Below are 27,821 nucleotides of genomic sequence, written 5' to 3'. Positions count from 1 at the left end.
ATGAGAGATCAAGGAGCCATAGCTCAGTCGTAGAGCATCTGCTTTGTACAGTTGTACCTCGGGTTAAGTACTTAATTCGTTCCAGAGGTCCGTTCTTAACCTGAAACTGTTCTTAACCTGAAGCACCACTTTAGCTAATGGGGCCTCCCACTGCCGCTGCGCCACTGGAGCACGGGTGGCATCTACAAGCCAGCCACTTCTGGGATATTATTTCTATATAGGAAATAAAATGCACAGTGGTGTTTGCTGTCCTGTGTGAAAAGAATGCAAGCATCTGCTTTGCCACAATTACATTTTGAGTGATGGGTGTACATGGAAGGAAAAACATAAGCCATAAGATTGGGTTTTGTTCTGGGGTTTTTTTACTATACCTTCCACAGAGCACAATATACCTTCCACAAATGTATCCTTACCCTTTGGCAAATACTGAGAAGCTGTAGCCTCCTTCATTGATCATGCAGGAGTCTTTGCTACTCTTTTATTATGATTATTCAGGATCCTAATCATTTGTTGACACTTAGGGAGGGGAGAGAAATCTCTTCATTTTGCATTCATAGGCAAATCTACCCAATTTGCACTTTCCCATATAACACACAAACCGAAACATAGCCATCCTTCAAAATCCGTCTAACTCCACAAATTTTGCAATAAAATTATCCAGCCAAGTAACATGTGCAGGAATGCAAATAAATAAATACCTTTATTGGCATTATGAGTTAAAACATTTCAAAACACTAGGATAAATTTAAAAGGGACAGGGGTGAGGCTGTCGAGAATCACACGGTACTCAATTATTCTGCTTCACCCTGTCTATTCCCTAGGGGGATGATTCATTAAGAACCCTTTCGGGTAAGATGGAGGTTAAAAAGGAAGCCCCTGGGGCAGTAACATCCTTGTTCCTATCCCTAGGAGGAACCTCATTTGGCTTTCTCTTGGAACTGTGGGTCACAGGAATGCAGACACTAGGGCATAGTGTGCATAAACATGCATGTGTCAGTGAAAATAACATATAAAAATGCATTATACTAGGGAAACTTGTTTTGCAGAAATGTTTACATTACATAAAAATTGCAAAAGAAGTATATTAGGAGAAATTTGTAGCAAATTTCTGATGAATTTCCACAATGGCTTTTTGTAAAAATAAAAATGCAAACTGATGTGGAAATGTGGAGGACTGAATTTAGCTACTTCTGATTTCCTACTAGTTTGTTTCCTTAGCACATAAAGCTGAGGAAATGGAGTCTGCTGAAGTAGGGCCTCATTTTGAGCGGCTGCCTTTTCCTGAACACCCAAAGGGGAACCAGCCATTTGCCTGACAGCACAGGGATCTGCTTCAACATCATCAGCACCTAGTCTTCTCCTCTCCCTTATTTTTAAAAATGTTGCTAGAATGTTGGGATTGCAACGAATGAGCAGCAGAACCCCTGGAGGTTTCCTTGCCAGAAGCACAAGGCAAGAAAAAGTCCGGCAAGTGGTGCAAGGGGTCTCTTTTGCTGCCTACATAACAGGGGTGGGGAGCCTCCAGAGGCCAAATTCAGTTATGGAGGCTTCTCTGTCTGCCCTGTCCCTGCTCCGCACCTCCTTTGAGTATTTTTGCCTGGGCTGGAATGTTTCCTTGAACCAGTGATGGTGCCACTTGCTTGCTTGCTTGGATGCAAAGTCACCTCTGACTTTTGCATGGCTGGAATGTAAACTGCTCTACAAAAGTAAGAGTCTCATCCATTGCTCCACCCACTTTTTTGCTGTTTGCCAATGTCATGGGTTCCCCAGAGGAAAAATGGCAGCTGGGAAAGGTTCCCCACCTGCTATAAAAGCTGCAGAAGGAAGGAGATGGCTGCTTTCTTCAATAAGTTAAGAAGCAGCAGCAGAGGCAGTAAGAAAGTAACATGAGCCTCAGCTCTGATAATTGCATAAAACACAACCTAAGCTACATTCAGTGATCTGAACTGTTGCTCTTAAAGGCTCGATGCTCATTTTTTCCCCATGCAAAAGAGACCTGGGCTGATATCTTCCGCTGCTTTATTTTAGCAGAAATGAAACATGGTACTTCACGATCCTCGGATCTTAATACTCCATTTCACGCCTCTGCTTTTGGCATGAAACATATTAGAGGATGTGTGAGTGTAACTGTGCAAATTCAGCAATGTTAAGAGCCGAGTTAGTAGCTCTGAGAGTAGTTGTGGGGATGCCTATAATAGGAAACTAATAGAGTGGTACCTCGGGTTAAGTACTTAATTCGTTCCAGAGGTCCGTTCTTAATCTGAAACTGTTCTTAACCTGAAGCACCACTTTAGCTAATGGGGCCTCCCGCTGCTGCCGCGCCACCGGAGCATGATTTCTGTTCTCATCCTGAAGCAAAGTTCTTAACCCGAGGTACTATTTCTGGGTTAACGGAGTCTGTAACCTGAAGTGTCTGTAACCTGAAGCATATGTAACCCGAGGTACCACTGTATGCAGAAGATCCTAGGCTCAGTCCCTGGGATCTCCAGATAGGGGGTGACCCCAGAAGACCTTGCCAGTCAGTGTGAACAGTACTGAGCTAGGTGTGGCCCAAATTCTGTATAAAGGCAGCTTTCCCTTCCAGCATATTATCTTAGGGGCAATACAGAAGTTAAACTGTTGCACTTGTATCCTGCACATAGTGGAGCATATATGTGCCATGATCCCTGTATTGTGTGCAGCTGTCAAAACATCTAAGCAGTTGTGTGCACAGCTGTCAAGTGTCTGGGGGCTTTTGAGAGTTATAAAATTATGAAGGGTGTTGAAAGACCTCTTTTTCAGCAGGTAGTTTTTAGTACCAATGTTAAGACGACAGCACCTGCTGAAATCCCCCCTTTTGCCACCTCATCCATCATCCTGTGCATTTCTATTTAAAAGTCTCCTGTTTTCAGCAACAGCTGACTCCTTAGTGTGTGTAGGGTGGGTTGCGGCCTTTATCAGCTGCCTCTGCCCGATGTTGAATCCGAGCCTCCCTGCTACAGACTTTTTGCTCAAGTGCCGTGTGATTACCATAATTGCAAAGAAAAAAAAAAGTTCTCTAGAGCAGTTGCAGTCTTTGATAACCAGAAGAGTTATTTTAAGATAAGAAGGCATGGCCAGCAGTTTGCCATGCAAAGGAGAGAAACAAAGGCCTCTTTTTTGAAAATATGAAAATAGATTCGGTTCAGTTACTTAAAAGGCTCGGTCAATTAAAAGTGGCTAGGAACAGAAGCATGAGGGAATAAGCAGAAACGATGAAATCCGAGGACTGAAATTGAACAGCCTCTTCTTAAAGATCGCCAAAGGCATATTTAGAAAGAAGGACCAAGCTCCATATTATTGGGTTTCATACATTTTATTTTGTGTCTTTCAGAAGTCTCATGAAGGACAGTTACATTTTTAGAACCAATGTTATAAAAGGGGACATTTAAAGCAATCCAGTAATAAAAATTGATTCTTTTCGCTCCCTCACCCCAATGCCCGGTTTGAGTCTTGGGCCTTGCATTGCTCTCAGAAACACTCTGGATCTGGCTAAGTTTCAACCAGTGATCTTCTGACCGAGCCTACCTGTACACCTTAAGATCATACCTGCCTGCTATCTGTGTTCAAAGTATAAGGATCTGGAATGCTTGCAAGTGTACCTGATTGTAAAGAGATTGCCTGCCTTAAAACTGTTTCAGGCCCAAGAAATGTGACTCATAGAATTGTAGAGTTGGAACAGACCACAAGGGACCATCTATTCCTCCTCCTGCAATGCAGGAATCTTTTAGCCATCCCAGCTATGGGGTCAACTTCCTTTTTGATACTGAAATAAAAAGTGGCCGTTTTATGGGTTCTTAAATCTCCTAACTTCCTGAGTTTGGAGGGTCTTTTCCATGGAAGCTCCCATTGAGTAGCCTCTGCTCCTCTGCAGAAAACACTTTGCATTTTTGGAATGGGACTGAATAACCACGCAGTCTCTGCGTCTTTATAGTGGTGACTGCTTGTGAAAATTGATTTCTTACAACCTGGAAAGCGGAGACCTTATTTACACACACTGCTTTCATTTGAAGCTCTGGTCCAAGTTGTTTAAAGTGTGTGTCTGTAAAATGTAATGTACGAGCGGGGAAAATGTGTGTTTGGAAACAGGTTTCTTAGCTGCAGCCCAGAAAGGAGAAAGGCTGTAGCTTTGCTGTAGAGCAACTGCTTTGCATGCAGAAGGTCTCGGGCTCAATCCATCTCCAGGTAGGATCGGGAGAGAACCCTGCTTGGAGCACTGGAGAGCCACTCATAACCGGTTGAAACCCTGGAGAGGTGCTGCCAGCCAGTGTAGACGACACTGAACTAGATAGACCCAAAGGTCTGACTTCGTATATACGTTCTGCAGTCACCAAAGAGGCAGGATTAAATGCAGCTGTTCCGTCTTCAGGTTTCCCTGCCACACAATGTGGAGAAAAGGGGACTGGAAGGAGGCAGAAAAAGCCACTGAAAGGGAAGTGGCTGCAGCGGAACAGATGGGGCAGCAACGCCCCAGTCAAAATAAGGGATTAAGAGAACAGGGACTTATGATTGTTTCATGGTTAATCCCCCTAGCATTAAGCTGTAATATCTTTGCTTAAATCCCTGGCAAATGGGAAAAGAGAAGCTTGAGGACTCTCTGCGAGGGGCGGGGGATTAGGTTTACTGCATAGGAGCAATGCAGCCTGTAATTCAGAAAAAAATGTATTGTGCAGAAGGGGGAAATCGGATTTTAAGCAACTCATTTTTGGCTTCCAACCTGCATCCCCTGAAGGCATATGGGGTTGGCCCTCTTTCATTTGCTAGGAGGTCATAGGGTTAGGGGAGCGAGAACTGGGGTCCAAGGGCCATTTTAAGGGGGAACCAACCCAACACACCTAATTCCCAGGTTTCTTGATAGGAAGAAGCTGAGAACAGTTAAGTTTTATAACCATTTTCAAAGCAGTTTCTGTTTTTTGGGAGGGAGTGTTCCTCAAAACCCTTGGTTCTCAGAGGATGGTGCTGAGGGTGTCTTCTTCCAGCTCCTCCGGGCTGGGCTGCTTGCTGGGCAGGGGCAGAGACTTGAGATACTCCAAGTGGCGTCGGGATTCTGCTTGGTTGCGTCGGACGTAATAGATGACGTAGGTGATGACCACGGCGAACCAGCAAAACATGGTGAGCAGCATGGCCAGGTCCGTGTTCCTCTGCTGGCCCAGGCAGAAGTTGACGCCGGTGTTGAGCAAGCGGGCTAACGTCTTCCCGGTGTATTCCTCCCACTCCGCAGTGGCACACACGACGTCCTCCACGGTCTCCGCGTCCAGAGGAAGAGCCTCCACCAGCTTCTGCAGGGAGCAGTCGCAGTGCCAGGGGTTGTCGTACAGCTCTAGCCGGACCCAGGTGAGCATGGCAAAGGGGGCAAACTCCATCCTCTCCAGCTGGTTGCCGGAAAGGTCCAGCAGCCTCAGCCCCCCGCCCAGGCCGCGGAAGGCCCCCGGCGCTATGCTCTCAATCAGGTTGTCCGCCAGGTGAAGCTCGCGGAGCTGCTTCAGGCCGTAGAAGGCCCCGTTGGGGACGTGGGTGATCCAGTTGGAGTCCAGGTAGAGGACCCGGGTGTCGTGGGGAATGTCGAAAGGGATGGTCACCAGGTCCTTCCGGTTGCACCACACCACGCCGCTCCCCGGCGGGCAGTCACAGCTCTGCGGGCAGGAGAGGCCGCCGTGCAAGAGCAGGACCAGGAGGAAGAGGGAGAATGATGCTGGCATCTCTGCATTGCTCTCCTCTCTCTCTGGGTGTGGCGGGGGTCACAAGGTGGAGAAGGGCCCAGAATCTGACCTGGAAAAGAGGGCAGGGGAGACAAAAATGAGCCAGTGAGAAAGGGCCTCCTAACACATTCCATGGCTTTGATTTAACAACATTACCACACCCAGTGCTGTTACAGTAAGTTACCAGGATGCGAGTGGTGCTGTGGTCTAAACCACTGAGCCTCTTGGGCTTGCTCAACAGAAGATTGGCAGTTCGAATCCCCGCGACGGTGTGAGCTCCTGTTGCTCTGTCCCAGCTCCTGCCAACCTAGCAGTTCGAAAGCACACCAGTGCAAGTGGATAAATAGGTACCGCTCTGGCAGGAAGGTAAACGACGTTTCCGTGCGCTCTGGCTTCCGTCACGGTGTTTCGTCGCGCCAGAAGCAGTTTAGTCCTGCTGGCGACATGACCCAGAAAGCTAGCTGTGGACAAATGCCAGCTCCCTTGGCCTGAAAACGAGATGAGCGCCGCAATCCCATAGTCACCTTTGACTGGACTTAACCATCCAGGGGTCCTTTACCTTTTTTTTTTTTTTTTAGCCACAGTAAGGACCACCTTTTTAACCTGTGTTTTCCTTCCAGAAAAAATGTGCGGGTACTTTGTACTCTTGAGTACCCCCAGAAAAAAAGGACTGACCATTCTAGCATATATATATATTTTTCACAAGGCTTCAACATCTGCTCCAGGTATGTGCTGCAGTCCGCATCTCACCTTGATTTGCGATCTTCTTGTTTTTAAAAGTGGAAATTGGTTCTTTGTAGTGATCTGATCATTACCATAGTGATCATTTGGGACAACTGTTCTCTCTCTCCCTACCCCCCATGGCTCCCCCTTTTGCTCCTCCCAGCACTTTAGCTTCTCTAAAACTTATTTAGCGTTTCTCTGTCCAGATTTTAAATCCTGCTATATGTCGCAAAGGCTGCTGTGCTCAGTTCTGCACCCATAACTTTTGTGTTCCTTGAAAGGAGCCTCTTTCCAAATTTGCTTTATATTTTATTCTTGGCACATACCCTCTGACAGCATAATCTGTTTAGGGGGGTCTTTTAAATGCCCATGCCATGCCCCTTCAGAGTTTTCACACCCCCCTCTGATTCAGCAGCAGATAAAATGGGTGTGTAGCTGAGTGTGGGAAAATTGGAATGACAGACACACAATCACAGCTAAACCTTCGACAGTGGAAGTAGTCTATTAGAATAATACTTGGGGTGCTGGCGGTGAATGATGTTCAGTGCTTATAAAATGTGTGGGAGCAGTAATAAGAATAACACTAAAAACTCGGAGTATCTAACTTTCCACCACGTAGCAAGAATCTTGATGATCAGTTCTAGAAAAGTGTCAACTAATCTGAAAAAGCGAAGAATGACTGGGGGAAAACTATTCAGACTATTGAAGTTATAATTGGATGTCAATTACTTTTAAGCCCATTGTTGATTATTTTGGGATATATGGGGAAAGATACAGTTCTGAGCTAGTCATTCTGGTAAGAAATTTTATGCATCACTAGCTGCCAAATGGCGCCCATGTCAAATACCAAGATTAAAAAAGACTGGATTGTGAAAGGATACCACTTTACAACAATGGTGAAATTAACTGAATTTACCAGAATGAAGGGAGTCAGAAACAAGAACAAACTGAAAGATTATGATCTCCCTTTTTTGTCATGTATGGAGCCGAATTACCAAGATACAACCATTTAATGCTGGACTAAACAACCTGCAAAGTCTTTTCCAGCTATGATTCCTTGAGCAAGAAAACCAGTGCTCACCCCCTTTGCTTCTGTACGAGTCACTGTTTTGGTTGTGCTTCTTCTACAAAAACATCTTGAAGATCCCAGGCCACAGAGAAGTTAGGCTGGCCTCAACTAGAGCCAGGGCTTTTTCGGCCGTGGCTCCGATCTGGTGGAACACTCTGTCACAAGAGACCAGGGCCCTGCGGGACTTGACATCTTTCCGCAGGGCCTGCAAGACAGAGCTGTTCCACCAGGCCTTTGGCCAGGGCACAGCCTGACTCCCTCCATCGGCAATCTTCGCAGAGCTCTGGCCCAATGGTTGCCAGTGGCTTGAATTAATTAATTTTATAATGAATGATTTTAGAGTGTTGTTTGTGCTGTACTTTTGTACTGTTTTATTGTTGTTAGCCGCCCTGAGCCCGGCTTCGGCTGGGGAGGGCGGGATATAAATAAAATTTATTATTATTATTATTATTATTATTATTATTATTATTATTATTATTCTGAGGGTGAGTAAATCTGTTGCACCTCTGCATTGGGATGGTATAACCTGAGTTGTGCGTGTAAAAAGGTAAAGGTAGAGGTACCCCTGCCCGTACGAGCCAGTCGTGTCCGACTCTAGGGTTGTGCGCCCATCTCACTTAAGAGGCCGGGGGCCAGCGCTGTCCGGAGACACTTCCGGGTCACGTGGCCAGCATGACGAAGCTGCTCTGGCGAGCCTGCACCAGCGCAGCACATAGAAATGCCGTTTACCTTCCCGCCAGAGCGGTACCTATTTATCTACTTGCACTTAGGGGTGCTTTCGAACTGCTAGGTGGGCAGGAGCTGGGACCGAAAGACGGGAGCTCACCCTGCCGTGGGGATTCGAACCGCCGACCATACGCTCAGCAAGTCCTAGGCACTGAGGTTTTACCCACAGCGCCACCCGCATCCCGCTTGTTGTGCATGTATCTTTTACTAATTACACACCTACCTCCAAAAGAGGGCGATCCAAAGTATCTATTAAAAGCTGTTCTCTCACTCTGAATTAAATACAGGTTCCTCCAGACGGTCACAGTTTTTAGGGATTCAAGTGCATAGTGGAATTTTAGGTTTGTGTACTAAAAGTTTATTAAAGCGCCCTGTCGCCCTAGCCCAACAAATCCACTTAAAAAGCGACAGACTTCTTGTAGTTTGGAAAATTACAGGGAAAGGCCCTCAAAAGTGTAGGTTAAATGAACAATAAGACATGTAAACAATCCTCAAGCAAATCGGGAGGACTGCTTATTGTCATATAACCACCCCGCAAAAGGAAATCAAAACATTAAAGACCTGACCTTGTTCAACTACCATCTAAGCTTTGTGCGATCAAATCAGGATGATGCACAATAAGGTCATCTGGAGGAACCCTGGGTTTAATAGTTCCTCCTGCTGGTGCCCTAGTTTCTCTTTTTCAAGGTTTCTCTAGCAAGCCATGCTTTCTGTCCCTTAGGATTAAGCACCCAGGTGACAAAAATACAGATTTAGAGTAGATAAAGGCTCGTAATCCTCTGCATCCTTACCTGAGGAGAGCAATTCCCATTGAACACCGTAGATCTTACTTCCAGGTAAATAAACGTAGATTTGTGCTGTAACAGTGCATTCCCTTGGGGCTCACTCATGCAGGTTAAGCAGGGACGGGATTGCAGCCGCAAGGATGAAAAAAACGCTCCTGGTATTTCAGGACTGTATTAATTTGCTTAGCTACCGCGTCCCAAAAAGGGCTCGTTCAGGAACATTGCCAAAACTTGTATGAAGTGGGTTAGTCTGTACTGAGTGACTTATTCAACAGTTGACTGTGTTTCTTAAGTCACTTGCTCAGTTAGGGTTGCCAAATTTCCTAGCAGCCTCTGCGCAGCGCCTTTAAGAGCGTCCATGCAGACATTAGCAGGTCATCTTGTTTGGTTTGATGCTGTGAAAAAGACCCCCTTGCGAATTCAGCCTGCTCTTCAAGGGCGTGAGAGCAGACCCACACACCTTCCCAGTTTGGGAACTCAAAACCTCAGCGTTGTGTAATGGTTAGAAGACCTGGGTGGCCAGGGTTCAAATTTGGCCACAAAGCTCGCTGGGTGACCTTGTCATTCTTCTCAGCCTAGCCTACTTCGCAGGGTTGCTGTGGGGACTAAATGAGGAGGGGGAGATCCATGTAACCCCACCTTGAGCCCCACCTTACAATAAAAAAACCCTTACCCTAGCAGGATTTCTTGTTAGATAATCTTCTAGATTTTTCAAAACCACAACAATCAATTGAATACAGTGCTAGGGAAAGCACAGTCCGTTGAGTTTCTGTCTCGGACTGCTGTCAAAAGACCACAGGAGTCTGTTTTAAGCCTTTTTACTCTCACCCTGCACCCCCAGCCCCCCCTGTACTTCACATTGCTCCAAACACACCTGTGTGAACAGCGCTCTCGTGGTCAGTCTGGTCCGAAACAGGTCCGGTCTGACTGTGGCTCCAGGGACCATCTCAGTAGCACCCGAAACATCTGCTGGGCTTCCTTTGGGAGCGTGTGGGCAGGTGGCAGAAGCTTTGGGGGCAGGATTCTAGGAGTGCATCCTCCTGGCTCAGCTTCTCTGTCTATTGCCCATCAGCAAAAGAGCTTGAGACACACACAAGCGCTGACAACCAAGAGGGGACAGCCTGCCCCTGCTGGACTGCATGAGAAGCAGCAGCAGCAGGGACAGCTATACTTGTGCAACTCAGTTCTGCTATACAGTGGTGCCTTGGTTGAATGAATGAATCTTTGTTTGCATCAGCCATTGGCCATACCAATAAAACAACAATACGATATACAAAGAATAGAAATAAAAAATCAGTTATATAAAATACATTTTAGGGTTTTGAATCAATAGTCAAATAGTGGATCTTATTCTGATTGTCCCAGCTAAAAACCTTGCAACCTTTGCCGTCACCTGCTCATCTTGATGTGCCAAGAGAAAGGAGACTGTGGCAGTGGTTGGGCGACCCGGAAGGGACAATAAAAGAGGGGTGTTAATCTCATTCCTCAAGACTTAATCAAGAGTGCAAGCCAGGAGGGCATGCGCCACCGATTCAGTACTGCCATCTCCACATTTCCTCTTTTATTTGCTTCCAAACCCATCACTTTGATTCTCTACTTCCTGTTTCTGTGCACAGTTCAAAGTACTGGGTTTGACATGTGGAACTCTGCATGGCTTAGGCTATCTGAAAGAGCATTTCCCCTCCTATGAACCTGCCTTGGTGCCTGGGCCCCAAGATCATCCGCAGATACTCTGTGCTTAGTCCTGCCATGCTCATAGGCACGTTTGGTGGAGAAACGGGAGAGGGCCTTCTTGGTGGTGGCTCCTCCCAGACTTCAGAACGCCCTTCCCAGTGAGCCTTTCTTTGTCCTTCCTCTGGCAGGTGAAAACCATTTTCTTCTGAAAGGCTTTCGGGAACAGACTTTTATTTTAAAAGGGCTTTGAATAGTGCTGCCATTTTCACAATCTGTATTTTAATGATTTGTTTTTATATTGTTTTAATTCTATTATAGCGTAATTACTTTTAAACCGGTCTCTTCTATGTTTTTAGCGTTCTGTTTTCTATCCATGCTGCTTTCATTTCGTAATAATAATTTATTTATACCCTACCCATCTGGTTGATTTTCCCCAGCCACTCTGGGTGGCTTCCAACAAAATATTAAAAATACCAAAAAAAGTCAAACATTAAAAACTTCCCTAAACAGGGCTGCTTTCAGATGTCTTCTAAAAGTCAGATAGTTGTTTATTTCCTTGACATCTGATGGGAGGGCGTTCCAAAGGGCGGGTGCCACTACCGAGAAGGCCCTCTGCCTAGTTCCCTGTAACCTCACTTCTCGCAGTGAGGGAACCGCCAGAAGGCCCTTGGAGTTGGACCTCAGCGTCTGGGCTGAATGATGGGGGTGGAGATGCTCCTTCAGGTATACTGGGCCGAGTCTCTCTGGGGCTTTAAAGGTCAGCAGCAAACTTTGAATCGTGCTCAGAAACATACTGGGAGCCAATGTAGGTCTTGTAAGCCACCTTGAGTTCCAGTCCAGGGGAAGTAAAAGGTAAAGGTATCCCTGACTGTTAGGTCCAGTTGCGGATGACTCTGGGGTTGCGCGCTCATCTCGCTTTACTGGCTGAGGGAGCCGGCATTTGTCCACAGATTGTTTTTCTGGGTCATGTGGTGAGCATGACTAAGCCGCTTCTGGCGACACCAGAGAAGCACGGAAACGCAGTTTACCTTCCCGCCGGAGCGGTACCTATTTATCTACTTGCACTTTGATGTGCTTTCAAACTGCTGGGTTGGCAGAAGCAGGGACCAAGTAATGGGAGCTCACCCCATCGCGGGGATTCAAACCGCTGACCTTCCAATAGGCAAGCCCTAGGTTCAGTGGCTTAGACCACAGCGCCACCTGCGTAGTCCAGGGGAAAGGCGGGATATAAATAAAAGCCCCAAGGCCCGGGTTATCTTCCCATGTGCCCAACTCCTGAAAGACTCTGGGAAGAGCAGGCGAAGCTTTCAACCCGTTCCCAAAGGCTTGCTTTCATTTGTTGTCCTGCTGCGGCTTTGAGGGTTTACCTCTTACCTACAGGCCCCCGTGTCCCCTTCAATACTTGCGGTGCCCACAAAACAGTCTCTGTAAAATATACCCAGAAAAATCTGCACTGCACAAGAGGCTGTTTGCTCTTCCTGCTCAGTTCCCGTTTGCCCTGCCTCAGCCTCTCCTTCATTGAACGTGCCCACAAATATTTCATTGGATGGCAAGATTGAACGCTCACCCTCCTATCCGTTCTGAACTGTGGAGAGGTGCAAAAAAATTCTACAAATGAATGTGGGGGCAGCGGCTTATGTAGATGCCTCCCTCCCCCCCACTTACGAAGCAGTTGGGGAAGGGGGCTGCCTACACCCTTTTGTAATCCTGCTCATTTCCTTCTCTTTAAGAAGTGACCGCCATTTTGTCTTGGGTCATACCCCATCACACGTACTGCAGTCGTCTTGCGACTGGCACCCAATAATAACGCTTCCCCAAAATTCCAAATGCGCTACTAGCCCCACCCCCAGTTGGTGACCCAAATAAATAAATAAATAAATAAATAAATAAATAAATAAATAAATAGTTCCGAAGCACCACTTTAGCTAATGGGGCCTCCTGCTGCCGCTGCCGCACGATTTCTGTTCTCATCCTGAAGCAAAGTTCTTAACCCGAGGTACTATTTCTGGATTAGCGGAGTCTGTAACCTGAAGCGTATGTAAGCCGAGGTACCACTGTAGTAGTAGTAATAATAATAATAATAATAATAATAATAATGTTATTATTTATATCCTGCCCATCTGGCTGGGTTTTCCCCAACCCCTTTGCTTCTACCAACAATTTCCCTCACAAAAGATACAAAAAAGCTGTTTTTTTTAATTAAAAAAATCAAAGTTTATGGCAAGCCCGTCCCCCCTGAGTCCAACTGTGTGGGGCTTTATGCCTCATGAGCTGCATGCGCCGGATTCGACCTGCCGCGCCAATGTCTTCCGCGCCATTTCTAGCGCCCCCTCTTTGGTGTGGTTCCCCCCGATGAAGCCGCTGGAGTGCACAAAGACGCAGCCGGGGATCCCGCTGGCCTGAGAGAGCTCCTCGTCGCGTAAACCACACCATTCGGCCAGAAGCGACAACCTGAGGGGAGGGAGAGCGAGAGAGCCAAGAGTGACTGAAAGAATAATAATAATAAAATTTAATTTATATCCCGCCCTCCCCAGCCGAAGCCGGGCTCAGAACGGCTAACAACAGTAAAAGTAATACAGCATTCTAAAATCAATTCATTCTAAAATCAATTCAAATCAAAGTAATGGCAACCATTGGGCTAGAGTTCTGTGAGGATTACCAAAGGAGGGGGTCAGGCTGTGCCCTGGCCAAAGGCCTGGCGGAACAGCTCTGTCTTGCAGGCCCTGCGGAAAGATGTCAGGTCCCGCAGGGCCCTGGTCTCTTGTGACAGAGCGTTCCACCACATCAGGGCCACAGCCGAAAAAGCCCTGGCTCTAGTTGAGGCCAGCCTAACCTCCCTGTGGCCTGGGACCTCCAAGATGTTTTTGTTTGAAGACCGTAAGGTCCTCTGTGGGGCATACCAGGAGAGGCGGTCCTGTAGGTCCGAGGCGGTATAGGGCTTTAAAGGTTAAAACCAGCACTTTAAACCTGATCCTGTACTCCACCGGGAGCCAGTGCAGCTGGTATAGCACTGGGTGAATGTGATCCCACAGCGAGGACCCCGTAAGGAGTCTCGCCATGGCATTCTGCACCCCCTGGAGTTTCTGGGTCAGTCTCAAGGGCAGCCCCACATAGAGCGAGTTACAATAATCCAGTCTGGAGGTGACCGTCACGTGGATCACAGTGGCAAGGTCAGGGCGAGAGAGGTAAGGAGCCAACTGCTTAGCAGTTAGAGATGAGAAAGTGCCGCCTTTGTTATAGCTGCAATCTGCGCCTCTATGGAAAGGGAGGTGTTGAAGATTACACCCAAACTCTTAACGGACGGTGCTGGCACTAATTGTGCCCCCAATCCCATATCGTCCCGACCCAGCCAAAGGACCCCAGGAATAATAATAATATTTTTTATTTATATCCCGCCCTCCCCAGCCGAAAACAGGCTCAGGGCGGCCAACAACAAAAAAACAGTACAAAAGTACAGAACAAACAACACTCTAAAATCATTCATTATAAAATTAATTCAACCCAAAAGCTTTGAATCTAATGTTATTTATCATGTTTATAACCAACCTTTCCTCAGAGGAGCTCCAGGTGACGTACAAAGTTCTTCTCCCTATTTTATCCCCCACAACACCCCTGTGAGGTAGGTCAGGCTGAGAGGCTGCAACTGGCTCAAGGTCACCCAGCGGGTTTCGTGGCCGAGGAAGATTTTGAATCCTGGTCTCCCAGGTCATAGACCAACACTCTGACCACTACGTGACACTAGCTCTAGGAAGGGCATCCGAAGAAAATGGGAGGGATGGTATCCAACAACAGGAGGAAGAGGGCAATGGCAGATGAAGTCGATGGACTATGCTGAAATGGCTAAAACGATCGGAAGATGCGGGAGGAAATGATTAAATTAGGACCCACAAAGGGGAGGACGGAAGTCCAGGAGATTCCTTGGAATCTTGTTTTTATTCTTTATGTTTGATATACAGTGGTACCTCGGGTTAAGTACTTGATTCATTCTGGAGGTCTGTTCTTAACCTGAAGCACCACTTTAGCTAATGGGGCTAATCGTGCTGCCGCTGCACAATTTCTGTTCTCATCCTGAAGCGAAGTTCTTAACCTGAAGCACTATTTCTGGGTTAGCGGAGTCTGTAACCTGAAGCGTCTGTAACCTGAAGCGTCTGTAACCCGAGGTACCACTGTGTATCAGATAAATTTCAATTTGAAAAACCAATAAATTTGTGGGGGAAAGGAAGAGGAAAAGGGATCTGCTTTGATTTTTTTTAAATTGTCTTCACTGACAATGAAAGGCTTTCTGGGGGGAATCTTTCCCAGTTTTACCTGAATATGACTGGGATTGAACTTGGTAGTTCAATGCAAGATGCATGCGCTGCCAGAGCCCTCTCCCAAGATACTTCATAAAGACTGAAAACAGACAGGAAGCCTATCAGGCGCGTAGCTGCATTACGTTTGCTACAGCAAAAACACCAGTTTTTGAAAAGATGACAACTCATTGCAGTGCCCGCTTACAAGGGCTGTAGCTCACTTCCTCAGACGCCCATTTAGGTGATCACTTCACTACTTGAAGAAATTGGTTCCAGCCTTATGTCGTATTCATTAGCCCGAGGGAGTGGACTCTCCTCCATAAATTCCTGCCACAATGAATTTGATAAATCTCTAAGGTGCCACAGAATTCTCTCCTGATCTGGCTGCAACAGATTGATAGCAGGGGTAGCCAGCGTGAACTACATTTCCATCATACTTGAGCATTGGCCATGCTGGCCGAGGATTATGGGAACTGTAGTTCAAAACATCTGGAGGCTGCCTCATTGATCACCCTTTCAAGGGATAGAATTAGTAAAGGTAAAGGTAAAGGTACCCCATAAAATGTAAGTCTAGGGTGCAAGGGTGAGAGATGGTGTCCTGAATTTGGGGGCTACCCAGAGCTATGGGATTTCAAAATGCTCTCCCCATCCCACAATACAGCACACAAGTGGGGAGGGGGCATTTCGGAGCCCTTGCTCACCTGTTCTGGAAGGTGTGCAGCCCAGCAGGAACACACTGGACCCGCCACTGGCCTCCCAGATCCGTGTACAGGACAAATTTGAGAGGCTTCTTGACGCCCAGCTCTTGCTCTAGGTTGAAAAGGTGCTCCTTCCATGGGCAGCCACCCTGGGCCAACACCAGAATCTCACCGCTAGGGTCAACCTGCCAAGGAAGGAGATGCATGTCATTCATAGTCAACAAATGCGCCAACTTAACAACACATAGGAGGACTATGTGCAAGAAGGTGAGAGATGTCCGCCAGGTAAGATTGTTCCAGACTCTTGTGCAAAACCTAGGGGCACCATCAGGCCGCTGGAGGTCTTAACCTCTCCTCTTTCTATATTTCTTTTAAAGTTTCGAGTCCTCAGTATTATGTGCTCTCTCTGCTTACAGCTCCACAACTGGAGAGGGTGTAAAGTGAGCTTCCGCCAGGGTGGAAAGCAAGAGGCACAGCTGTCCATGGAGGCACAGGTCAATTCTGTGTCCAGGGCAGCTGTCAACCAGCTCCATCTGGCACGCAGGCTGAGACCCTACCTGCCTGTGAACTGTCTTGCCAGAGTGGTGCATGCTCTGGTTATCTCTCACTTGGACTACTGCAATGCGCTCTATGTGGGTTTACCTTTGAAGGCGACCCAGAAACAACAACTAATCCAGAATGCAGCAGCTAGACTGGTGACTGGCAGTGACCACCGAGATCATATAACACCGGTCTTGAAAGACCTACACTGGCTCCCAGTACGTTTCCGAGCACAATTCAAAGTGTTGGTGCTGACCTTTAAAGCCCTAAATGGCCTCGGTCCAGTATATCTGGAGGAGTGTCTCCACCCCCATCGTTCTACCCGGACACTGAGGTCCAGCGCCGAGGGCCTTCTGGTGGCTCCCTCGCTGTGAGAAGCCAAGTTACAGGGAACCAGGCAGAGGGCCTTCTCGGTAGTGTCACCCGCCCTGTGGAACGCCCTCCCACCAGATGTCAAAGAGAACAACAACTACCAGACTTTTAGAAGACATCTGAAGGCAGCCCTGTTTAGGGAAGTTTTTATTGTTTAATAGGTTATTGTATTTTAGTGTTCTGTTGGAAGCCGCCCAGAGTGGCTGGGGAAACCCAGCCAGATGGGCGGGGTATAAATATATTATTATTATTATTATTATTATTATTATTATTATTATTATTATTATTATTATTATTATTACTACTGTGTACTAGTCATTTCCACCCATGTCCTCCCACCTGCTAGGAACACAGGCCACTGATCCATCTAGGCCAGTATTGTCTACACTGACTCACAGAAGCCCTCCAGGATTTCCAGATGGGGGGGGACTTTCCTGGATCCCACCAGCAGCTGTCAGGAATTAAACCCTGAGACCTTCTGCACGCAAAACCGATGCTCAGCCACTTAGCTATGGCCCTTCCCCTTCATGCAAACACACAGCAAGATGTGCACACACCATGAAATTGAAATTGCAGTGTACACCCTTCTCCTCCTTGGGGAGCCACCTCAGGAGAGATTTCATCTCACGGGAAAGCAGAGATGAGAACAGAAGCTGGAAGAACATTCAGAGGTGTGTTCAGAGTACAGTGGTACCTCGGGTTAAGTATTTAATTCGTTCCGGAGGTCCGTACTTAACCTGAAACTGTTCTTAACCTGAAGCACCACTTTAGCTAATGGGGCCTCCCGCTGCAACGCGATTTCTGTTCTCATCCTGAGGTAAAGTTCTTAACCCGAGGTACTATTTCTGGGTTAGCGGAGTCTGTAACCTGAAGCGTCTGTAATCTGAAGTGTCTGTAACCCGAAGTACCACTGTATATCCTTCCGCCTTGCACATATGCAAGCAAATCTAGACCTACATTAAAGGCCTTTATATTTAGCTGAAAAATTGTTTGCTCACTTTCCAAATACAGCGGTACCTCAGGTTAAGTACTTAATCGTTCCGGAGCTCCGTTCTTAACCTGGAACTGTTCTTAACCTGAAGCACCACTTTAGCTAATGGGGCCTCCAGCTGCTGCCAGAGCACAATTTCTGTTCTCATCCTGAAGGAAATTTCTTAACCCGAGGTACTATTTCTGGGTTAGCGGAGTCTGTAACCTGAAGCGTTTGTAACCTGAAGTGTATGTAACCTGAGGTACCACTGTACTTTAGCCCTCCTTTTGGCAGCGGTACCTCAAAGCGCTGCTGGATGGCCTTCTCCACAAGGGTGCGCGCAGGAATCCAGGCACGGTAGTAGTAATCGAGGCGGTCCAAGAATTCGTTGCCTACCAGCTCCATGGCCTTCTGGAAACCAGGCTGGGAAACAAAGCATAGGGTCGACAAATTATCTACTCCGAAGCCACGTGGAATCGCTTCCTCGGGTCATGCAGCCCGCCCCACACATGCCTGAGCTACTGGCCTGTCTGGAGAGTGCAAAGTGGCGGCCCTGGACAACCTCTCTCAACACCGTTCGAGATAAGCCAACGACTCGGGTTTTTAATCTTGCTGCTGCCTCTTTGCTCTTTATCAGCTGAGATTTCCTCCAGCGGGCAGGAGAGAGACGTCCTAGCCAGTGATGGTCAGGCAAAGGCAGACACCAGGCCACAGACGCCACAAGGAGCAGGGAAAGAGATTAGGGCGCTGAGCTGCGGTGCCAGGCCCCTGAGTACTTGAACCCGAGTTGGCAGCAAGGGGTGGAAAAAGCCCTTGGGAAGTTGGAACGGACGTCCCAGTACAAATTGCCGGTCGCTTTGAGACCTTGCAAAGCTTGACCAATCTGGGGTACGCACTCGCACAACACCTTGAGGCCCTCTGCTCACAACTGCTTCATGCAGATTAGAAGAGGCACCGGTGCCAGTCTAAACTGTTCTTCCATTGATCTCCAGAATTAACCGCCGAGGTCGCACTCTGTGGTTCTTAAGGATGCAGCGCCATCACTCAGAACCAGCTCCTCGTTTAGTGAAAGGAACAAGTTAACAAATGTGTCTTATTATTTTCTGCCTGAATTTACTTGGAGGTCTATTTACTCCTGTCACGGCTAAAATGGCCACTGTTTCTTTAATGCTTAAAAAGCTGGGTCAGCATGAGTCAGCGGCCAGCACCGGGTTGTATATATAGAGTGAGAAATGTTAGTTTGTTGTTGGGCTGGTTGGTTGGTTAGTGAAAGCTGGTAGTGTTGATGTATGTTACAGTTGGTCAGTCGCTTTTGCAGAAAGACTTTTAAGAATAAAAGCAGAAAGTACTCTGCAAGGATACATTTCTCGTGGACTCTTTTATGCCGACAAGGGTCCGAGGACCAGGCTGAGGCGACAAAGGGAGGTCAGAACCCGTTGTTTTTTTTACAAACACTGACAGGTTATGGGCCCAGTGTTTCTGAGCATGTGCAGAGTGCAAAATGACTGAAAGCATTCATTTTCCTAACGGGGACACAGAGAGCTGGAAAATACAAATACAATTCAGATCCCTACCTCGGTGTCTTGATCCTTGTCATTCCAGCGCGGGTTCAGGTAGGCAACCCTGGAGCTCACATTGGTGGTCATGGCATAGCGAGGTTCCCCATCCCACTGGGAGATGCCGTTGTCTATGGCGTCAATCTCTTCCACAAAGTTCTCGTACAACTAGAGGGAGGGAGAGAACAAGAAAGTTCAGTTTAGTGACCTGCCCTGGAAAAGTAGGTTTTGTGGATCACAGAGAGGTTGGAAGCCAGGTAAGATTCAGCCCTTATGCCTGCATACTTTAGGGGCATGGCAGATACTTCCCAAGGTCACATGCAGCAGAGAGGGCATCAGGGGGAAGCCCTCCAGATATATGCATACTGCAGCAGTGCTGGATCAGTACCACCACAGCCAAGGTGGCTAACCTGTGGTCCTCCTGATGTTGTTGGGACTCCAGATCTCACCACCCCAATCATTGTGGCCACAATCAGATAGCAATACCCAAGTCTAGCTCTACACCCATTTAATAACAGCGTCCTGCTGTGATGACGTTTAGTATTGGCTCCATTTGACGGCGCTCTAGAGCACACAGCCTCCAGTTAGATTGCATGTTCAAAACAGTGACTCATGCAGGAACAAAGGGGACCCGAGGCAGATGGTTCTTGCTCTTTCATTGTTTAAAAATACACCCAACAACAACAACAATTAATTTGTTGTTGTTTAGTCATTTAGTAGTGTCCGACTCTCTGTGACCCCCTGGACCAGAGCACGCCAGGCACTTCTGTCTTCCACTGCCTCCCGCAGTTTGGTCAAACTCCTGCTGGTAGCTTCGAGAACACTGTCCAACCATCTCGTCCTCTGCCGTGCCCTTCTCCTTGTGCCCTCCACCTTTCCCAACATCAGGGTCTTTTCCAGGGAGTCTTCTCTTCTCATGAGGTGGCCAAAGTATTGGAGCCTCAGCTTCAGGATCTGTCCTTCCAGAGAGCACTCAGGGCTGATTTCCTTCAGAATGGATAGCTTTGTTCTTCTTGCAGTCCATGGGACTCTCAAGAGTCTCCTCCAGCACCATAATTCAAAAGCATCAATTCTTCGGCAATCAGCCTTCTTTATGGTCCAGCTCTCACTTCCATACATCACTACTGGGAAAACCATAGCTTTAACTATACGGACCTTTGTTGGTAAGGTGATGTCTCTGCTTTTTAAGATGCTGTCTAGGTTTGTCATTGCTTTTCTCCCGAGAAGCAGGTGTCTTTTAATTTCGTGACTGCTGTCACCATCTGCAGTGATAATGGAGCCCAAGAAAGTAAAATCTCTCACTGCCTCCATTTCTTCCCCTTCTATTTGCCAGGAGGTGATGGGACCAGTGGCCATGATCTTCGGTTTTTTGATGTTGAGCTTCGGACCATATTTTGCGCTCTCCTCTTTCACCCTCAATAAAAGGTTCTTTAATTCCTCCTCACTTTCTGCCATCAAGGTTGTGTCATCTGCATATCTGAGGTTGTTGATAATTAATAGTAATACTTTATTATTTATACCCCACCCATCTGGCTGGGTTTCCCCAGCCACTCTGGCCGGCTCCCAATCAAACATTAAAAACACAATACAGCATTAAACATTAAAAACTTCCCTAATACCCAGTGGGCCACAGGTTCCCCATCCCTGCAAGAAAGAGGCAAGGGGTTGAGTTCATTCATTTCCCCCATTGTTCCAGAGGCTTTTGCTGTTGGGAAGGGATCTCACAGATATGCACACACACACAAGTACCTTGTCATAGAGCACACGCACGACAGGATCCTCCTCCTTGAGGCCCAGCTGGTTTGACAAAATCTCAGAGCCAAAATGGGTGTAAACCAGCCCTGCGCTGCTCAGTTTCGTCTGCCAAGGTTTATCAGGCTTCAGGCTGTGCATGGTCTCCCCAAATGACCTGTGGGAACAAGGTGGGATCAGGGGAGTCAATAAAGAAGAACCCAAAGGAGGGAGGAAAGCCTGGAACACTCCCCTTTCCCAGCAAATAATACCAACCACAAGGAGATGGAAATTTCCCAGGGCCCCAGACCCAAAACTAGGAGACCCTCCCTTTCATATACAAACTACTGCAATTAGAGTGTGTTATTAATGGGACGCTGGTGGCGCTGTGGGTTAAACCACAGAGCCTAGGACTTGCCGATCAGAAGGTCGGCGGTTTGAATCCCCGTGACGGGGTGAGCTCCCGTTGCTGGGTCCCTGCTCCTGCCAACCTAGCAGTTCGAAAGCACGTCAAAGTGCAAGTAGATAAATAGGTACCGCTCCGGCGGGAAGGTAAACAGCATTTCCGTGCGCTGCTCTGGTTCACCAGAAGCGGCTTAGTCATGCTGGTCACATGACCCAGAAGCTGTACGCCGGCTCCCTCGGCCAATAAAGCGAGATGAGAGTTGCAACCCCAGAATCGGCCACGACTGGACCTAATAGTTAGGGATCCCTTTACTTTCACCTATTAATGGGCAACTCTTGGAAACAGCAGTGCAACTGGAATATTGTAAGGAGGAAAGTGCATTATATATCTGGAACAAGTTGTTTAAGGAAATGTGGAATGTGAAAGGGAATTAGGGGCACCTAAATAGGCATGTCAGTTTGCACAACTTTTTCAAGTTACCAAGGTTTTCTCCACTACAGAACTCTCCTTAGTTAGGGCTGAACCTCTTACAGCAAAGATGGGGAGGTTGTGGCCCTAATGCTAATCTTCTCTGTATCGTTCCAATTTTAGTATATGTGCTGCCGAAGTGAGCACGTTGTGGCCCTCCAGATGTTCTTGGACTACAACTCCCATCATCACTGACCACTGGTGGTGCTGGCTGGAGCTGATGGAGCCCAATATCTGGAGGGCCACAGGCTCTCTGTCCTGATGTAGGACATGATGTCTATCCTGATGTCTTCCTGTCTCTTTGCTCCTGGGCTTGTTGTCTTTCATCCTTTCGGTTCTGCATGGACTGCACAGCAGATGAGAGGGTGGTGGGCAGCACTAGATAGGATAGGACTAGATTTGAAAGGTCCAAAGGGTTTCTAGGAAATGATATACAATGAATTGAAAAAGATGTTGAAATTGACCATTCCCCAAAAACCTAAAGCCTTTTGGTTGGGGATAATAGGGGTGGAGATTCAAAAAACAACAACAACACCCCTGACTAACCTTTTTATGTATGTAACAACTGCAGCTAGAACTTTATACTGTACACATAGAAATGGAAAGACAAAGAGACTCCCCACAATGGAAGAATTGTTTATAAAACCGATGGGCTATGTGGAAATGGTGAGACTGACTGCTAAAATAAGAGGACAAAATGATATCTTCATAAAAGAATGGAAGCCATTGGTGGATTACCGATCAAACTATCATTATTCTATGAAATCATGTGCAGGATTTGAGATATGAGCAATGGAAGAATGTGGAGAATGGATTTGGGGGGCTTAGAAAATAAATACAGTCAACCTCGGTTCCTGAACACCTCCGTTTTGGCTTCTGAACGCCGAAAACCTGGAAGTAACTGCTTTGGTTTTCGAACGATTTTCAGAAGCCGAATGTGCTATGCGGCTTCCGTTTTGAGTTTCCCTGTTGTATTGTATTGAGGCTTCCACTTTCAGTTTTTGGTTGTCAAACACTTCGGAAGTCGAACAGTCTTCCAGAACAGATTACATTCGGCAACCGAGGTTTGACTGTATAGATGTGTTTTAATGCAGCTCTTAAGGGGGAATAATAATAATAATAATAATTAATAACTACAACACCACCACCACCAGGGAAGGAGGAATAGGAAGTCAAGAAGAAAATGTGTGACAAAAAAATGAGATACAGTCATACCTCGTTATGTTTGCTTCAGGTTAAATCTTTCCAGGTTGTGTCCTGCGGCGACCCGGAAGTAACAGAACAGGTTACTTCCAGGTTTCGTTGCTCGTGCTTGCGCAGATGCTCAAAATGATGTCACGCGCATGTGCAGAAGTGGCAAATCGCGAACCGCACATGCGGGTTGCATTCTGCTCAGGTTGCGAACGAGGTTCTGGAACGGATCCCGTTCACAACCAGAGGTACCACTGTATATATTTGGAGTTATGTAATAATTTGGAAGATTTAATAAAAACATCATTTGTGGTAACCTTGCTATTCCACTAGCTGCCAGCACTGGGAGAAAAGGCTGCAGGAATTCAACAGTACCTCTGGTGATGGTCGTAGCGATGCTTTTGAGGGTCATACTCGCCTCCAACGTCCACAACCACATCGCACTCTGACAGCAGCTGAGCATCCCGTGTCCGGATGATCTCTGCATCCTGAGAGCACAGCAGGGCGACAACAAACAAAAGCCGTGAAACAAAACGTGCCCCAGTCCTATTCCAGGCTGTCCACTTTGCAGTTTCTGATCTCTATCCCTTCACCATTCCTTGGTGCCTTCAGGTGAAAAAGATACACCAGGTAAGCAGGATGAACAGCTGGGACTGGGACCATTTGCTCCTATACGCAAGCCCTTGAGTTGATCTTCATGAGGTGTGTGTTTCTGCATGTAAAGGTAAAGGGACCCCTGACCATTAGGTCCAGTCACGGACAAATCTGGGGTTGCGGTGCTCATCTCGCTTTATGGGCCGAGGGAGCCGGCATACAGCTTCTGGGTCATGTGGCCAGCATGACTAAGCTGCTTCTGGTGAACCAGAGCAGCGCACAGAAACGCCGTTTACCTTCCCGCCGGAGCGGTACCTATTTATCTACTTGCACTTTGACGTGCTTTTGAACTGCTAGGTTGGCAGGATCAGGGACCGAGCAACGGGAGCTCACCCCGTCGTGGGGATTCAAACCACCGACCTTCTGATCAGCAAGTCCTAGGCTCTGTGGTTTAACCCACAGCGCCACCCGCGTCCCTTTGTTTCTGCATGATGGTGGCTTTTAAAAGCAAACAGTGAACAGTTTCTAGCTCTCACGACACTGAAGACAGTATTTAAAGTATCTCGGCAACACCTGGTGACATCTCAGAAAGCAAGGAGAAGGCTCCCCCCAACTTCTGTCCCCTGCCCCCTCAAAAGCTTGATAGGAGATACTGTATAAATTATGGAAACTGCAAAACTACTTGAAAATTTGCATAATCTATATAGGTTTGCTGGTGCAGAATTCTCATTAAGTGCAAAATACACCAAGTCCTAATAAGATGGAAATCCTCAAATTGCCTTTCTGTATGGAGTAAACCAGCACCATTCCAGTCACACAATGCTCCTGCTTCCTGCCTTTATGCTATTAGGACTTGGTGTGGTTTGCAACAAATTAATTGCAACAAAAACTACAGTGGTACCTCGGTTTACGAACTTAATCTGTTCCGGAAGTCCGGTTTTTTATATATATATATTTTTTATTAAGTACAAAATAGAAAACATACATATTCACAACAAAAGAAAATACAAAAGAAAAAACATCTACCCAAGGAAAAAAAATTAAAGAATATTTTGTCTCTTTTCATATTTACAGTTATTTATACCTCTATAAATGGACCTAATGGTCAGGGGTCCCTTTACCTTTAATACCTCTATAAAATGCTATTCACAATAAAGCAGTGAAATGAAAGATATCAGAAAAAAGAAAAAAAGAACAAAGAAAAAATAAAGAAGTAAAAGAAAAAGATCATAGGTGAAAGTTTTTTAAAGTAGATAAGTACTCACAATACATAGCCGTTTCCCATCTATATTTATATTCAATTGTATAATTTCATAACGTCCTTATCTACCTTAAATAAAGTGTGTTTTTTAAAAACAAAAACAAAAAAACTTCAACCGTTTACCTCACGCGTTTTTAATAATCCGTTCGTCAGAACCTCTGTTCTTCATATTTTCCCTTTGGATTTCCTTAATGTCTCACTTTGTGTTTTTTTATATTACGCACAAGATTATTCTAAACACAACCAGATTTTTGTAGTCGAGCCCTGGTTTTGTAAATAATCATTTAAGAACTCCCATTGCTTCATAACCATAGTTTTGGATTTTCTCCTTATTATATCCGTCAGTTTTGCTAGTTCCAGGTACTCGCAAAGTCCGTTCTTAAATTGAAACCGTTCTTAAACCGAGGTACACTTTCCCTAATGAGGCCTCCCGCCACCGTTCAGCTTCCGTTCTTAGACTGAGGTAAAGTTCGGAAACCGGGACACTACTTCTGGTTTTGCGGAGTTTGTAAACCGAATCGTTCGTAAACAGGACTGTTCTTAAACCGAGGTACCACTGTACAGGGTCTTGTGGAACCTTAAAGACAAACAGATTTTATTGTGGTGTAGCTTTGGTGAACTTCAACAGCTGCACAGAGTGTGATCTTCAGTTGTCAGGTATAAATAGACATGTGGATGTAAAGGGCAAAACTGCTTTGCCCTCCTGGCCTGGGCAGTGCCATCTATTCTGCTCCTGGATCCAATCTGGGGAAAGTGTTGCGATGGTGATGGTGGAATTCTCTTTACACCCAGAACAGCCACTGACACCAGCTAGGAGTTGTAAGAACTACAATTTAGTAACTTGTGCTTGATTTTGCTGTCTTGACCAAAGGGAAGGATACAGTGGTACCTCGGGTTAAGTACTTAATTCGTTCTGGAGGTCCGTTCTTAACCTGAAACACCACCTTAGCTAATGGGGCCTCCTGCTCCCGCCACGCCGCCGGAGCCCGATTTCTGTTCTCATCCTGAAGCAAAGTTCTTAACCTGAAGCAATATTTCTGGGTTAGTGGAGTCTGTAACCTGAAGCGTATGTAACCTGAAGCGTATGTAACCCGAGGTACCACTGTATAAAATACCGCGAACCAAACAAGCTACATTCCCTGCTATTTACTTGCAGGTTTTACACACGCGCAAGCAGAGATTTAAGCCCACGTGCATTTATACCGGAACAGCTAAAGATCGTATCTCCACGCTGCTGTCCCAACCAGGACGAGACACCCCCCCAGACCCCCAATTTATAAATAAATGCACACTCATTCTAATTGCACGGATGGTGCAATTAGCTTAGCAATTCTAATATTTGCACAAGTGAACTGCCCGGGGGAGTTGCGTGGCGCGCAGGCTGCCGCATCCACGCAGTTGCTGGTGGACCCAAGATCAGGCCCTGCAAGAGCCCAACACGGGGGTGGAACGTCACGTGTGAACTGAATCTGGGGCGTGGGAGGAAAATGAGGCCAGCCGAAAAGGCTTCCGAATCGGAACCGGATTCAGGAGGTCGCAACACACGTGCGGGGAGGGGAGGGGCGTTACTTCGGAGTAAGCGGCCCGTGCCTAAGAAGCCCCCAGCTGCGTACCTGGTAAGAGGGCAGCAGCCGCAGGAGGAAACACGCCAGCGCCTCGTCGCAGTGGAAGGTGCCGCCGTGGGTGCCGATGCGGGCCGGTCGGGGGCGCTTCGGGCCGGGCATGAGGCTGCGAGTCAGGCGGGGAAGCCCAGCGAACACGCGGCGCATGCGCATAGCGACGGGACGCCGGCCGGGAAGGCGATTTGCTTCCTGCCTCCCCCGCTCTCGCCCCGCCCACCTCTACCGTATTCCTGAGACTCCAAGCGCACAGCAATGTCCTTGCCTCCTATTTCCCAAACTCGGGTCTCCGGCTGTTTTTTCGGACTACAACTCCCATCATCCCTAGCTAGCAAGACCGGCGGTCAGGGATGATGGGAATTGTAGTCCAGAAATAACGACTATAAGTTTGGGAAATACTGCCGGAGATGAAGGGAGGGGGGTTATAGAGGAGTGAAAAAGCGGGCAAATAGAAGGGGAAGAAATGAAGGCAGTGAGAGATTTTACTTTCTTGGGCTCCATGGTCAAGGCAGATGGTGAAAGCAGTCATGAAATTAAAAGACGCCTGCTTCTCGGAGAAAAGCAATGACAAACCTAGACAGCATCTTAAAAAGCAGAGACATCACCTTGCCAACAAAGGTCCGTATAGTAAAAGCTATGGTTTTCCCAGTAGTGATGTATGGAAGGGAGAGATGGACCATAAAGAAGGCTGATCGCCGAAGAATTGATGCTTTTGAATTATGGTGCTGGAGAGTCCCATGGACTGCAGTAAAAACAAACCTCTCCATTCTTAAGGAAATCAGCCCTGAGTGCTCACTGGAAGGGCAGATCCTGAAGCTGAGGCTCCAATACTTTGGCCACCTCATGAGAAGAGAAGACTCCCTGGCAAAGACCCTGATGTTGGGAAAGATGGAGGGCACAAAGAGAAGGGGACGACAGAGGACGAGATGGTTGGACAGTGTTCTCAAAGCTATCAGCATGAGTTTGACCATACTGTGGAAGGCAGTGGAAGACAGGAGTGCCTGGCATGCTCTGGTCCATGGGGTCACAAAGAGTCGGACACGACTAAACAACGAAAAAGCGGGCGGGTAGTTGGAGCCATCAGCCTCGCAACACTTCTTCGTTGTGTCTCATAAAAGTAACGTGAGGAGCCCCCAGGCATGGTCTCGGGGCGCGTTTCTCAAATGTTTAAAGCCCAAGCTACATGCGCCCGCGCCCCCCTGTGGTGGGTTGCCTGTCGTCTTGCAGAGGACCTGGGCTCAAATGCTCCCTTAGCTGCGCATGCTCACTGTGGGCCAGTCACTCCTTCCCTCTCAGTCTATCCATAGCTGTCAACCTTCCCTTATTCTAGCGCCGTTTCCCACTGCTACCCTGGATTGTTAGATATCCCGTAGACTGTCCCCGGGACAGGTGAGGCTGCTGATCCCTTATTTTTGAGGCTGCTAAGCCC

The 27,821-nt window shown here is 47.2% G+C and overlaps 2 protein-coding genes across 4 annotated transcripts in view; both read right to left on the bottom strand.

Moving 5' to 3' along the window:
- The window catches only part of MYG1 (MYG1 exonuclease), a 225,535-nt gene extending 198,972 nt beyond the window's left edge, over positions 1-26,563 (bottom strand). Inside the window, exons 1-7 of one of the 2 annotated variants that reach the window (XM_083427881.1) lie at positions 26,387-26,563; positions 23,294-23,406; positions 20,872-21,031; positions 19,141-19,290; positions 17,867-17,989; positions 15,688-15,869; positions 12,883-13,145 (exon numbers count right to left, since the gene is read on the bottom strand). In XM_083427881.1, coding sequence (XP_083284007.1) covers positions 12,959-13,145; positions 15,688-15,869; positions 17,867-17,989; positions 19,141-19,290; positions 20,872-21,031; positions 23,294-23,406; positions 26,387-26,548 — 1,077 coding nt within the window. In that variant the 5' untranslated portion in view covers positions 26,549-26,563 and the 3' untranslated portion in view covers positions 12,883-12,958. Of the gene's footprint in view, positions 1-12,882; positions 13,146-15,687; positions 15,870-17,823; positions 17,990-19,140; positions 19,291-20,871; positions 21,032-23,293; positions 23,407-26,386 lie in introns of those variants that run through there. The other variant, XM_083427882.1, reaches the window with a different exon arrangement.
- LOC310671650 (leucine-rich repeat-containing protein 3-like) lies at positions 177-10,224 on the bottom strand. Of its 2 annotated transcripts, none has more exons than XM_083428022.1 (2): positions 9,895-10,224; positions 177-5,787 (listed from the first exon to the last, which is right to left on the bottom strand). In XM_083428022.1, the coding sequence occupies exon 2, from the start codon at positions 5,715-5,717 to the stop codon at positions 4,965-4,967; it is 753 nt and encodes a 250-aa protein (XP_083284148.1). In that variant the 5' UTR covers positions 5,718-5,787; positions 9,895-10,224; the 3' UTR covers positions 177-4,964. The 2 variants fall into 2 exon arrangements, with proteins under 2 accessions (XP_083284148.1, XP_083284149.1); XM_083428023.1 differs by lacking the exon at positions 9,895-10,224 and adding an exon at positions 9,027-9,675.
- Positions 26,564-27,821: the final 1,258 nt, after the last annotated feature.

The sequence above is a fragment of the Podarcis tiliguerta genome (assembly GCF_965153285.1).
Source record: "Podarcis tiliguerta genome assembly, chromosome: 2".
Classification (NCBI taxonomy): Eukaryota; Metazoa; Chordata; class Lepidosauria; order Squamata; family Lacertidae; genus Podarcis; species Podarcis tiliguerta.
This window is presented reverse-complemented; position numbering and strand designations above follow the sequence as displayed.

What these genes read in the sequence shown, in the direction of transcription:
- LOC310671650 (XM_083428022.1), bottom strand. Translation starts at nt 5,717, where the DNA reads ATGCCAGCATCATTCTCCCTCTTCCTCCTGGTCCTGCTCTTGCACGGC.